This window comes from Coregonus lavaretus (assembly GCF_964263955.1).
Source record: "Coregonus lavaretus genome assembly, chromosome: 12".
In the NCBI taxonomy this organism is placed as follows: Eukaryota; Metazoa; Chordata; class Actinopteri; order Salmoniformes; family Salmonidae; genus Coregonus; species Coregonus lavaretus.
Window position 1 is genome coordinate 13,378,021 of NC_139999.1, and position 14,570 is coordinate 13,392,590.

At 47.3% G+C, this 14,570-nt stretch overlaps 1 protein-coding gene across 1 annotated transcript in view; it reads left to right on the top strand.

Annotated features, from left to right (window-relative positions):
- The window catches only part of LOC311138556 (semaphorin-3F-like), a gene marked incomplete at its 5' end in the record, with an annotated part of 97,587 nt that overhangs the window by 44,232 nt on the left and 38,785 nt on the right, over positions 1–14,570 (top strand). Inside the window, 2 exons of the mRNA XM_084173296.1 lie at positions 6,597–6,757; positions 6,856–6,918. Coding sequence (XP_084029422.1) covers positions 6,597–6,757; positions 6,856–6,918 — 224 coding nt within the window. The remainder of the gene's footprint in view (positions 1–6,596; positions 6,758–6,855; positions 6,919–14,570) is intronic.

Here is a 14,570-nt window from a genome sequence, read left to right on the forward strand (position 1 = left end):
GTCAGTCAGTCAGTCCAGCATACTGTAGGTGTTGCAAAATGATTGCTAATCTGATTCGGAGGTAAAAGCGCTAAGTAGGCAGATAGCCAGTAGACCTGTCCTGCTCAATCCTGTGCTCAGTCCTTCATCCACGTCATGTCCTACAGTATACCTCCTGTGTCATGTCCTACAGTATACCTCCTCTGTCATGTCCTACAGTATACCTACTGTGTCATGTCCTACAGTATACATTTACATTTTAGTCATTTAGCAGACGCTCTTATCCAGAGCGACTTACAGTTAGTGAATACATCTTTTTTTATACTGCCCCCCCGTGGGAATCAAACCCACAACCCTGGCGTTGCAAACTCCATGCTCTATCAACTGAGCTACATCCCTGCCGGCCATTCCCTCCCCTACCCTGGACGACGCTGGGCCAATTGTGCGCCGCCCATGAGTCTCCCGGTCGCGGCCGGCTGCGACAGAGCCTGGATTCGAACCAGGATCTCTAGTGGCACAGTTAACACTGCGATGCAGTGCCTTAGACCACTGCGCCACTCAGGAGACTCTATACTGCGGTGTCATGTCCTACAGTATACCTCCTGTATCATGTCCTACAGTATACCTCCTGTGTCATGTCCTACAGTATACCTCCTGTGTCATGTCCTATAGTATACCTCCTGTATCATGTCCTACAGTATACCTCCTGTATCATGTCCTACAGTATACCTCCTGTGTCATGTCCTACAGTATACCTCCTGTATCATGTCCTACATTATACCTGCTGTGTCATGTCCTACAGTATACCTCCTGTATCATGTCCTACAGTATACCTCCTGTATCATGTCCTATAGTATACCTCCTGTATCATGTCCTACAGTATACCTCCTGTATCATGTCCTACAGTATACCTGCTGTGCTCTGTAATCCAGGACAGATACAAAGGAAGAGGACAGGCAGGCAGGCGAGAAGCAGACAGTGTGGATCCTGTTCAGTCACTCCTTTAGAGTTACCCCCTTCCTCCCTCCCTCCCTCCCTCCCTCCCTCCCTCCCTCCCTCCCTCCCCCCTCCCTCCCTCCCTCCCTCCCTCCCTCCCTCCCTCCCTCCCTCCCAGTCTCCAGATCTCCAGTCATATGTCATGCAGGGGCATGCTTTACTGTACGTTTAGCACTCCTGATGCTTCTCATTCACCCAATTTGAAACTAGAGACACCACCCGTGTTTAACAGTACAGTGATTTTAGCCACAAAGAATGTGCAGCGCAGAGGACGTTTTTTCTCTGTTTTGTTTTATGTTAAACATAGCCAGAGAGCGTTTCCATTATCCCATAATGCTCTTTACTTACAATGGGAATTTGCTCCGAGACAGAAAATGAGGAAAGGGGTAATATGTATTTTTTAAATGATTGTTGGATACAGTGATCGTTCTAAAACATAATTACAAGCAGTATTTAATGTAACATAAGACTGTAATTGTTCCAGTTTAACAGTGATTTATTTTATGTCATGTTTTGATATCATTTTAACGGCAGAGAGCATGCACCTCAGCTGTATATTTAGTTAAGTCTCCTTGGCCTGATTAGTCTTAAGCAGACCGTGCAGATATTAAGTGTCATGCTATTTCAACATTCTTTGTAGGTTTCTCAATGTTTGCTACAGTTACTGTCATTTATTTTCTTCCTTGTTGCCAGTTGGAGAATACAAGTGTTCTTAGCATCCAAATTCAGAGTTCTAGATCTTGTAGGTTTTTAGTTATCTCTGTCTGTGGGTTAAAGGAGAATTTTGCTTTTTTACAACCAAATCTCAATTTTTGATGTAAATGGGATTTTATAGAAGGGTCCAGTCACTTCTTTTGTGATTTCACTTGTTTTTGAGAAACTTACCCCAACCAGCGAGTCACTTCCTCATCCTCTTTGTGCAGTACGGGGGATCTGAAAAAAAGCATGAACAAATGCTCCAAAAACACCCACATATGTACTTTTAGAAACAGAAAGGTCTCAGCATAGTGATGCAGGTCTTTAGATGTTGTTTGTGCGACTCGAGCTGTATCCCCTATCCAGGCTGGTGTGACTGATAAGGTTTTTCATGGATGTCTGCCTGTCACACAGAGGCATCATGCCCATAGGGCACACAGGGGCACGTGCCCCCTCAGATTTGTCCCCCCCAAACAAATGTTTTTGTTGTTGTTTCTCTGTAATACTGCTAGCCACCTAGCAACTGAATGAAGTTGGCTTTAGCTAGCCCATATAGGTTCCCAATCTCCCAACCTCATAACTAGCTACCAAGAAGCCATTTCAGGCTGTCAATCAAGTTAGAGTAGCTAGCTTGTCGAACTCTCTTAGCTAGGATGCCTGCTCGCGAGGTTGCTAGACTTTAGAAAAGCAAGCAATTACTAAATGTACTGAATAAGACTCACATTCCTTTCAATCTTTTACCCAGATTTTAGCACAGATGCAGAGAAGCATATTTAGTTTCTTTAAAAAAATAACCACCAGTCAGTAGGATACAGACAGCTCAAGACGTATGCTTAGGTATTCAGGAAAATAAGCATATTTTACATATAGTTAAGCATAACAATTATGGCTCTAGATTGCAGGAAAAAGCTTTTCAGGCCCATGAAAAATGAACAATTCTAAAACTTTTATGGACAGGGGCATAGTCCCCTGCCGGACCACCCCCCCCCCCACCCCACCCCATCCATCCTCACGTACTTTGGGGTAGCAGGGGTGAATGACGCCCCTGCTATCACATGTGATATTCCTGTGTCTGTCTGTCTCTCTGTCTGTGTCTCTCTGTCTGTGTCTATAAGTGTAACTCCTATTACCTTGGACCTGCTATGGACTTTGGCACTGCCTAACTTTCCCCAGGCAAGCGCTAGAAACAGAGCAGGCAGACAGTGGCAGCGACCCCACCAAGGTCCCATTCAAATGACCCTGAGTGCTAATCTCAGCACGGATGTGATGAATGCCACATGTCAGCTGGTGACGGCGTGTCCTCTGAACCCAGCATCTCCAGTATCCCTTCGGCCCTTAGCTCCTGCCAGCAGCGCTACGGGACAGGACGGGAGTGATGTCTGAGCACGGCGAGGAACCACTGGTTTGCTGGCGTCCCGCCTGCTGATGACCAGAGCTGACAACAGGGCTGCTCAGACTAGCCGGCCCGGGTGTTTATGAAGATAGATGACCTTTCACTGTTCTCACACTGTTGAGTGTGGTGTGTGTTTGTGTGTTTGTGTGTGGGTGTGGGTGGGGGGGGGGGGCACTTCTGTATCTGTTCTGGGTGGGCTGAACAGACACTGCTGAGAGGAAGGGATGTTCCTGTCTGTCTGTCTGGGTTAGAGAAGGTTAGTGAGGGTTAGAGAGGGTTAGTGAGAGTTAGAGAGGGTTAGTGAGGGTTTGAGAGGGTCAGAGGGGGTTAGTGAGGGTTAGATAGGGTTAGTGGGGGTTAGAGAGGGTTAGAGAGGGTTAGAGAGGGTTAGAGAGGGTTAGTGAGGGTTAGAGAGGGTTAGTGAGGGTTAGAGAGGGTTTAAATATTCTGTGTGGATGTGACTCTTCACAACCACCTGTGTCCTAGTTAGAGAGGCACAGAGAGCAGCGTGGCAGAGCAGGTGTGTGTGTATGTGCGTGCATATGGGAAGAGCGTTCCCGTTAACAGAAGGAGAAAGGGAAGACATCTTGTACTATATACAGTATGTGTGTGTGGCTATCTTACACCTGCTAAACCATGATAGTACCATTACACAGTTTCCTAAAGTGAGAAGCCAGCGCTCGGCACATTAACAGCTGAGTAGCCCTCTGCCAGATGATCCCTGTCATTACTACAGTTATACCATTCTCCTGTGTCTCTCTCTGTCTGCACTTGAGAGCTACTCACTCACTTCTTCCATCTGGGTAAACATAACATTATACACTTCTATTTCCACATGGACAGATGTTCACTAAAGCTGTTGTGGGGAGGGCTTTTATATTGAGAAGAGACTTTCTCCTCTCGATTCAATGGAGCGTACCATTAGGGGCAGGGGAATGGGGAAAGCTCTGGAAAAGTAGTAGAAGTTACAGAAGACGGGGGTTGTTTGTCTGCACCCATCGGAGTGGAAAATGAACAGGACCTACAGCGTGGTGTCCTCTGGGACATTTGGGGTCCAAGTGCTGGATCAACTTTCCCAAGCTGCACGCACAGAGGCCCACCTTGAGAGACAGAGAGAGAAAGACCTCCTGTCAGTTTCCCAGCTATGGTTTAACACTGAGTTCCTCTCAACCTTTTAATGGACCCATTATCATACCACACCAGACCAGTTGAAACTAATGGGAAGAGGACAAGGACAAAGCTCTACTCTGTGTCCCAGACCTCCCATCCATCTGCCCTCACACCCCTGATCTCACACATAAACACACGCAAGCACACACACACACACACAAATCCATGGCAGCAATCCGCCATTAATGACAGATGAGTCGTTTGCGACAGGTTTTATTTCCAGATTGTTTAAAAATATATATCCTGTGTGGCTTGCAATGCCAGGTTTGTGGGTTCAATTCCCATGGGGGACCAGCACAAAAATGTACGCACTCACTACTACAGTAATTCGCTCTGGATAAGAGCGTCTGCTAAATGACTAAAATATCAAACCATTACGATGAGTTCACATGGAATTTAAATCTACATGTAATTGGACTGTGGTATGAACAGAATGGTAATTATTTTGAAGAACATATTTCTTTTTAATGAAGTTGTCCCTCTGTGTTGGTAATCTGATCCACCTGGGCTGTTCTCTACAGGTGGCCCTAGAACACTAGAACACTAGAACACTAGGACCGGAGTCACGTTACATGTCTTCCATTACCAGGGCCAGATCAGAGATAATGGTTAGTATCTGGGACGCAGGCTGTCTGTTCCCATGTTTATGCCTCCTCTGTCTCGTCCCGCCCCCACACACACACTACATGTTAATGTTTTTAAATTGTAAAGTATTTTTCGTTATGTGTCGGACCCCAGTAAGACTAGCTGTCGCCATTGCCGTTGGCTAATGGGGTCCTAATAAATCAAATCCCAGACAGGCTATGGGGTTTTATGATGGCTTATTATTTATTTTTTTTACCTTTATTTAACTAGGCAAGTCAGTTAAGAACAAATTCTTATTTTCAATGACGGCCTACACCGGCCAAACCTGGGCCAATTGTGAGCCGCCCTATTGGACTCCCAATCACGGCCGGTTGTGATACAGCCTGGAATCGAACCAGGGGGACTGTAGTGACACCTCAAGCACTGAGATGCAGTTCCTTAGACCGCTGCGCCACTCGGGAGCCCATAGACGCTTATGCTGATATTGTGCAGATATTATATGTTAGATATTGTATATTCATGTTGAGACACTCTTCTTGTACATCCAGGTTGCATTTCCTGTCTGAGTGTGCATTCCCTTAGTTCCCACGTTACAGATATTGTCCATTCCCTGTGTTAGTCTCGTATCACCCACAGTCTGACTTTTACTGTTAAACAGAATGAAAGCGTCTATGGAAATACTCTTTGTGCGTCACTTTTGGGATGTGTATAATTACATTTCAATACCATAACTCAGCAATTCAAAAAGCAAAATCCATAATAACAGCCAGTGAGGGTTGGTATGTCATACAGAGCAACTGAATGTAAACAGAAGATTGGAGTAGCAGGGATCGCTCCACCACAGCTACTGTAAATGTAAGTGGGTAGTGGGGGTGTCAGAGTTCTACATTTGGAGAGTGGTTTTATGAGTGGTTGAAGTTACTCTAAGCGGCACAACATTTGTTTTTGTGTGTGTGCTTGGATATGGTTGGCATGAATTTGTGGAGGAAATATGATTTCCCCCCCAAAAAAACAGTATTTTCATAGTTTTGGGAAAGGACTGTTACTGTAAAGTTCCTGTGCCAGTTCTAGGATCTTGTTGCCTTGAACTGACTCTCAATAATAATCACTTTTGAATATACAGGTAACTGCCAAAATAAAGAAAACACCAACATAAAGTGTCTTAATAAGGCGTTGGGCCACCACGAGCCAGAACAGCTTCAATGCACCTTGGCATAGATTCAACAAGTGTCTGGAACTCTATTGGAGGGATGCGACACCATTCTTCCACGAGAAATTCCATCATTTGGTGTTTTATTGAGGGTGGTGGGAAATGACATCTCAGGCGCCTCTCCAGAATCTCCCATAAGTATTCAATTGGGTTGAGATCTGCTGACTGAGACAGCCATGGTGTATGGTTTACATTGTTTTCATGCTCATCAAACCATTCAGTGACCACTAGTGCCTTGTGGATGGGGGCATTGTTATCCTATGGGGGTAGGGGCATAGCCATGGTAGCCAAAATAATGGCCCCACGATTTGCCTGCCTAGCATTTTTATAAATCACCCTAAGCATGATGGGATGTTAATTGCTTAATTAACTCAGGAACGACACCTGTGTGGAAGCACCTGGTTTCCATATACTTTGTATCCCTCGTTTACTAAAGTGTTTCCATTATTTTGGCAGTTACCTTTATGTGAATTACATGTTTCTCAATGTGTGTACACTGCACTTTACGGCCACATTGTCCATGACTACAGTAATTAAACCTATTTCTCTTTCTCTCCCTCACTTTAGAGCTGAGATCTACTGGCACTGCCCACCACTTTTCCTTCCTGCTCAACTCAACGGACTACCGTATCCTGCGTATGGACGAGGACCACGACCGCATGTACGTGGGCAGCAAGGACTACATCCTGTCTCTGGACCTGCATGACATCAACAAGGAGCCACTCATAGTAAGTGATGCCCCACACCATTACTGATCCTAGACTTGCTGGATACTGCATGTGAAGCACTGAAATTAACCTGCTTCTCTCTCTCCTCTCTCTCTCAGATTCACTGGCCAGTGGCTCCTCAGAGGAAGACTGAGTGTGTTTTGTCTGGGAAGGATATCAACGTGAGTACCATACTCTCTCAATCATCTTGACATGTGTGTTATTTGTGCTGTTGGTGTAAGAAATAGTCTAGTTTTGAAATAACTGTATGGCTGGTTTTAGTGAATGGTGAAGGCCGCTGAAGGGATCCTGTCAGAGAGACTCAGATTCAGGACTTCACTTTGATCACTTTGATCCGTTTAATTTAGGCAGGTCAATCATCAGAGAACATTGAAGTTATAGAATGTAGTATGTATGGTTCTAGGATCAAAGGAACAAGTGACAGTTATTAACAAATCCACAATTAGCTACAATTACATTTACATTTACATTTACATCATTTAGCAGACACTCTTATCCAGAGCGACTTACAAATTGGTGCATTCAACTTATGATAGCCAGTGGGACAACCACTTTTTCCTTCTTTTTTTTATGGGGGGGTGGGGGAGGGAGGGGTAGAAGGATTGCTTTATACTATTCCAGGTATTCCTTAAAGAGGTAGGGTTTCAAGTGTCTCCGGAAGGTGGTCAGTGACTCCGCTGTCCTGGCGTCGTGGGGGAGCTTGTTCCACCATTGGGGTGCCAGAGCAGCAAATAGCTTTGACTGGGCTGAGCGGGAACTGTGCTTCCGTAGAGGTAGGGGAGCTAGCAGGCTAGAGGTGGATGAACGTAGTGCCCTCGTTTGGGTGTAGGGTCTGATCAGAGCCTGAAGGTAAGGAGGTGCCGTTCCCCTCACAGCTCCGTAGGCAAGCACCATGGTCTTGTAGTAGATGCGAGCCTCAACTGGAAGCCAGTGGAGTGTGCGGAGGAGCGGGGTGACATGAGAAAACTTGGGAAGGTCGAACACCAGACGGGCTGCGGCGTTCTGGATAAGTTGTAGGGGTTTAATGGCACAGGCAGGGAGCCCAGTCAACAGCGAGTTGCAGTAATCCAGACGGGAGATGACAAGTGCCTGGATTAGGACCTGTGCCGCTTTCTGTGCAAGGTAGGGTCGTACTCTGCGAATGTTGTAGAGCATGAACCTGCAGGATTGGGTCACCGCTTTGATGTTAGCAGAGAACGACAGGGTGTTGTCCAGGGTCACGCCAAGGCTCTTTGCACTCTGGGAGGAGGAAACAATGGAGTTGTCAACCGGGAGGAAGAGCAGCTCCGTCTTGCCGAGGTTCAGCTTGAGGTGGTGATCCGACATCCACACTGATATGTCTGCCAGACATGCAGAGATGCGATTTGCCACCTGGTTATCAGAAGGGGGAAAGGATCAAATTAATTGTGTGTCGTCTGCGTAGCAATGATAGGAGAAACCATGTGAGGATATGACAGAGCCAAGTGACTTGGTGTATAGAGAGAATAGGAGAGGGCCTAGAACTGAGCCCTGGGGGACACCAGTGGTGAGAACACGTGATGCGGAGACAGATTCTCATCACGCCACCTGGTAGGAGCCACCTGAGAGTGAGCAGCACTGGAGATGCCCAACTCGGAGAGGGTGGAGAGGAGTATCTGATAGTTCACAGTATCAAAGGCAGCAGATAGGTCTAGAAGGATAAGAGCAGAGGAGAGAGAGTTAGCTTTAGCAGTGCGGAGAGCCTCCATGACAGAGAGATGAGCAATCTCAGTTGAATGACCAGTCTTGAAACCTGACTGGTTTGGATCAAGAAGGTAATTCTGAGAGAGAAAGCAGGAGAGTTGGTTAGAGACGGCACGCTCAAGAGTTTTGGAGAGAAAAGAAAGAAGTCATACTGGTCTGTAGTTGTTGACATCGGAGGGATCGAGTGTAGGTTTTTTGAGGAGGGGTGCAACTCTCGCTCTCTTGAAGACGGAAGGGACATGGCCAGCGGTCAAGCATGAGTTGATGAGCGAGGTGAGGTAAGGGAGAAGGTCTCCGGAAATGGTCTGAGGAGGGGATAGGGTCAAGCGGGAAGATTGTTGGGCGGCCGGCCGTCACAAGTCGTAAGATTTCATCTGGAGAGAGAGGGGAGAAAGAAGTCAAAGCATAGGGTAGGGCAGTGTGAGCAGGACCAGCGGTGTCATTTGACTTAATAAATAAGGATCGGATGTCGTCAACCTTCTTTTCAAAATGGTTGACGAAGTCATCCACAGAGAGGGAGGAGGGAGGGGGAGGAGGAGGAGGATTCAGCAGGGAGGAGAAGGTGGCAAAGAGCTTCCTAGGGTTAGAGGCAGAGGCTTGAAATTTAGAATGGTAGAAAGTGGCTTTAGCAGCGGAAACAGAGGAAGAGAATGTAGAGAGGAGGGAGTGAAAAGATGACAGGTCCGCAGGGAGTCTAGTTTTCCTCCATTTCCGCTCGGCTGCCCGGAGCCCTCTTCTGTGAGCTCGCAATGAGTCGTCAAGCCACGGAGCAGGAGGGGAGGACCGAGCCGGCCAGGAGGATAGGGGACATAGAGAGTCAAAAGATGCAGAAAGGGAGGAGAGGAGGGTTGAGGAGGCAGAATCAGGAGATCGGAGGGAGAAGGATTTAGCAGAGGGAAGAGATTATAGGATGGAGAGCGAAGGTTGCGACGGCACATTACCATCTGAGTAGGGGCAGAGTGAGTAGTGTTGGAGGAGAGCGAGAGAGAAAAGGATACAAAGTAGTGGTCGGAGACTTGGAGGGGAGTTGCAGTGAGATTAGTAGAAGAACAGCATCTAGTAAAGATGAGGTCAAGCGTATTGCCTGCCTTGTGAGTAGGGGGGGGGACGGTGAGAGGGTGAGGTCAAAAGAGGAAAGGAGGCAGAGAGAAATGAGTCAAAAGCAGACGTAGGGAGGTTAAAGTCACCCAGAACTGTGAGGGGTGAGCCATCCTCATGAAAGGAACTTATCAAGGCGTCAAGCTCATTGATGAACTCTCCAAGGGAACCTGGAGGGCAATAAATGACAAGGATGTTAAGCTTGAATGGGCTAGTGACTGTGACAGCATGGAATTCAAATGAGGAGATAGACAGATGGGTCATGGGAAAAAGAGAGAATGTCCACTTTGGAGAGATGAGGATTCCTGTGCCACCGCCACGCTGACCAGATGCTCTCAGGGTATGCGAGAACACATGGTTAGACGAGGAAAGAGCAGTAGGAGTAGCATTGTTTTCTGTGGTAATCCATGTTTCCGTCAGCGCCGAGAAGTTGAGGGACTGGAGGGTAGCATAGGCTGAGATGAACTCTGCCTTGTTGGCCGCAGAACGGCAGTTCCAGAGGCTGCCAGAGACCTGGAACTCCATGTGGATCGTGCGCGCAGGGACAACCAGATTAGAGTGGCAACAGCCACGTGGTGTGAAGAGTTTGTATGGCCTGTGCAGAGAGGAGAGAACAGGGATAGACAGACACATAGTTGACAGGCTACAGAGAAATGCTACAATAATGCAAAGGAGATCGGAATGAAATGAACTAAACATCTGGGAAAGCGAGAGAGCGGGGCCTCCCTCACTTATGTTTCACTGAAACACTCAAATATAACTCTCCTAACTTCCACTTTAGAAATTATAATTGTTGTAAACTACAGCGGTTCAATGTTTCTAGGAATAGACTCTAACTTAGTATATTCAGCTAACTTGGTACACCGAATGATATGACGCCAAAGCCAACTAGCATGCCAGCCTCCAATAACACGGTTTAGTTTTGACAGTTTGAGTGAGTACGTCGTCAACTTATTCAGCCAGTTAGTTAGCTAGAATAGTTAGCATACTAGCTAGCCATTGCTCTCTGCCAACAAACTAACCCCTCCTCCCACGGCACGAACACACAGAGAGCCAAGCTAACGTTAGCTAGTCACCCATGTCCCGAATTCCCTTGAACGACTCTGGTTACCAGTATGTAAAAACCAAACAAAAATAAATGTAGGTTATAGCTTACCCTTATTAGCTACTGTTAAGTGCAAAGCTAGCCACTGTATCGATTCAGCCTGTTCGCGTCTGTCCCAACGGAGAGAAACCTAGTCCGCTCGGGGATTAGAACCAGCAACCTTTCGGTTACTGGCACAACGGTCTTAACCACTAAGCTACCTGCCGCCCATTACACATGCTGTTATATTTGAAGACCTTATCTTAAGCGTGGAATAACATTGGAAACAACTATCCAGAGTTGCTAATAGTTACCAGTAGCTACCCGCTAGCTAGCTAGCTTTATTGGTCCAGGTAGTGAGTTAGCTAGCCTCGTGCTTCACCGGGCTCAGTCGAATACAATACTTACCTACAATAATTACCTACAATAATTACCTAGATAAACTACCTACAATACCTAACTACAATACCTACCTACCTACAATCTAAATACATGGTTTAATCTTTACTCGACACCATATGAGCCAAGCTTACCTCCCGCCACCTGACATACCCAGTCGCTGCCCACTTTTTGGGCAGCGACTGGCCAACTTTTTGGGCAGCGACTGTATTGAATTACCCCATTCAATACACATTTCCCATATAATGCTACTCAAAAGGGTACTATAAGTAGCAATACTGAAACAGTTTAAACTTAAATGAACAATATGCAAAATGCTGAAGCTAAGTAGCCATAGGCAAGCAATAGGGCAGTACAGCATCAAAAGTAAAGTTGAAGAACATAATCTACAAGTCAGAAACTATAGAACAAATCAAAGTACATAGTAAAACACAACATCAGTTAATAACTCACTTTTGGTCAATGATGCATTCTACTGGTTCTTCATCTGACGGCTGCTGTTCAAGTCATTGTTTGGTGTGGTGTTCATCTTCGATGAGGTTTAACGGCGGTTGGCATCCAATAAATGTTGCATTACCTCCACCAACTAGACTGGGGTATAAATTCCTTATACTTTGCGTGATAAAAATAATAAAAATAAAATACCCTGCCATCTAACCCTACACTCATTAAAAACCCATCACCCTATTCCACTATTTAAACATCTCTGGTCCTACCTCAGGCCAACAGCCTGGGAGGACGGGACACCACCACTCAACACACCCTGTAACTCTTCTGACGTCAGATCTCGTACACCCAAATACTTCTCTGCAGCTACCACCACAACCTCTATTTTCTGCGAATTACTTTCCATCCCTGCGGTACAATTGATTACCATTGCTATGAATGCTAAAAAGCCAATCTTACTGAAGCATATACTGTATCACTGGTTGGCCTATCCCTCTGTACTGGCACAGATCTACTACTCACACGAATCCTCTCAGGATCCCTCCCCCTTGACCCATCTTCCTCTACTTTCTTCACTGCCACAGCATACGACACCCTCTGCACTACTCTAACCCTGGTAACCTCAACCTACCTCTCTCACACTGGACATTTCTGATCCCCAACCCCATGGGCAGCACTTCAATTAACACATACTGCTTCTTTCCCCAATACTACACATTCCTTTGTCTCATGCCCTTCTGCACACTTCTCACACCTAGGAAGCTCCCTCCTACACACTGCTGCCACATGCCCATAGGCTTGACACCTGTAACAACGTAATGGATTCGGCACAAAAGCTTGTACTGGATAACTGAAATATCCTAACATCACTTTGTTGGGCAAAGACTCAACATCAAAACTCAAAAGAACAGACAATAACTCTTCTGTTTCACCACTCACGCCATCCTGTCTGCGTCACACCAAACGACGAGCATCACAAACACCGGGAATCTTCCCCTTCAGTTGGTCCACATTCACCGCTACCTCAGTAATCAGTCCTTTCAATAGCCGTCAGGTGACATGCCAGGTGACTTGGCGGCCATTTTGGAGAGGCACTTTGCCACTTTGATAGTGAGTTGGGCATTAAACATGGAATAATCTGCAACAGTTGACTTCATTCAGCCATATTCCATCATTCCCCTCCCTTACACCATTGCATCATGATCTGTTAGGGTGAGGAGGACTGTAGCTGGAGGCTAGAGCTCCTGTTTTACCACATTTGTTTCAGAGTTTTAAATCCTGTACACACACACACACACCACAGCCCCCTGTGGACCTGAGAGCACCATTTAAATTCATACAAGGTCTGATCCTCTGATTTCTCTTTTGATTTGTTCACACACATCAACACACAGCCCTAAGGGTGTATTTGGGCAGTGGCATGCAGGATGGACTATGGGGGAGGTGAGGGGGGTGTGGATAATAACCAGGCTCCCCTGCTGGTTTTGAGAGAGCAGGATTCTGTTTATCCAACTGGAATGTTCATTTAGATGCGCTTGCTGACCCGCACAGCTCACCACGTCCCTACATTGTACGGGCCCCTGTGTGTGTGTGTGTGGTGTGTGTGTGTGTGTGTTGTGCGTGTGGGTTGGAATTCCAACACGGTAATAATAAGAGATGAAATTGGCTGTAGACATCTTGGCGAACCCCCTCTTTATATAATGACAGATGATGACAATTCAAAAGCAATTCAGAGGGGATGTCATTTCAGGCAGGAGGTCAAAGGCAATCATGCACACTGCACTCCCTGTGGGGGAGCACAACTGTGCAATGAATACACATACCTGCGCACACACACACACATTTACATTTATATCATTTAGCAGACGCTCTTATCACACACACATAATTAAATTAAATAACTGAGATGTGCATCTGTCATATCCTCTCTTCTACACACATCTCATTGTGGTTTGTTGTTACATCCTTTTGTCTTGCCAGCTGTCACTGATCTCCCTGCAGCATGCACCAGTAACAGAGATCCTATCTGCCCGGCCTGGCCCTGTATCACTGTGGCCAGCATGGAGGCCTGGCCCTGTATCAATGTGGCCAGCATGGAGGCCTGGCCCTGTATCACTGTGGCCAGCATGGAGGCCTGGCCCTGTATCACTGTGGCCAGCATGGAGGCCTGGCCCTGTATCAATGTGGCCAGCATGGAGGCCTGGCCCTGTATCAATGTGGCCAGCATGGAGGCCTGGCCCTGTATCAATGTGGCCAGCATGGAGGCCTGGCCCTGTATCACTGTGGCCAGCATGGAGGCCTGGCCCTGTATCACTGTGGCCAGCATGGAGGCCTGGCCCTGTATCACTGTGGCCAGCATGGAGGCCTGGCCCTGTATCAATGTGGCCAGCATGGAGGCCTGGCCCTGTATCACTGTGGCCAGCATGGAGGCCTGGCCCTGTATCACTATGGCCAGCGTGGAGGCCTGGCCCTGTATCACTGTGGCCAGCATGGAGGCCTGGCCCTGTATCACTGTGGCCAGCATGGAGGCCTTGCTGGGGTTAAGGCAGGGGGACTGGCTGGGGTTAAGGCACTGGGACTGGCTGGGGTTGAGGCAGGGGGACTGGCTGGGGTTAAGCCAGGGGGACTGGCTGGGGTTAAGGCACTGGGACTGGCTGGGGTTAAGGCACTGGGACTGGCTGGGGTTAAGGCACTGGGACTGGCTGGGGTTAAGGCAGGGGGACTGGCTGGGGTTAAGGCACTGGGACTAGCTGGGGTTAAGGCACTGGGACTGGCTGGGGTTAAGGCACTGGGACTGGCTGGGGTTAAGGCACTGGGACTGGCTGGGGTTAAGGCACTGGGACTGGCTGGGGTTAAGGCACTGGGACTGGCTGGGGTTAAGGCAGGGGGACTGGGTTTCCAGGCCGCTGGTAGGAGACATTAGGAGCCTCAGATCTGTTCTCATTACCAGCACCTCCAAGACTGGGCCTCTGCCTCATCCTATTCAACATGCATGTGTGTGTACTTTCACACACATGCCTATTTACACACATGCCTATTACACACATGCCTATTTTTCATTGT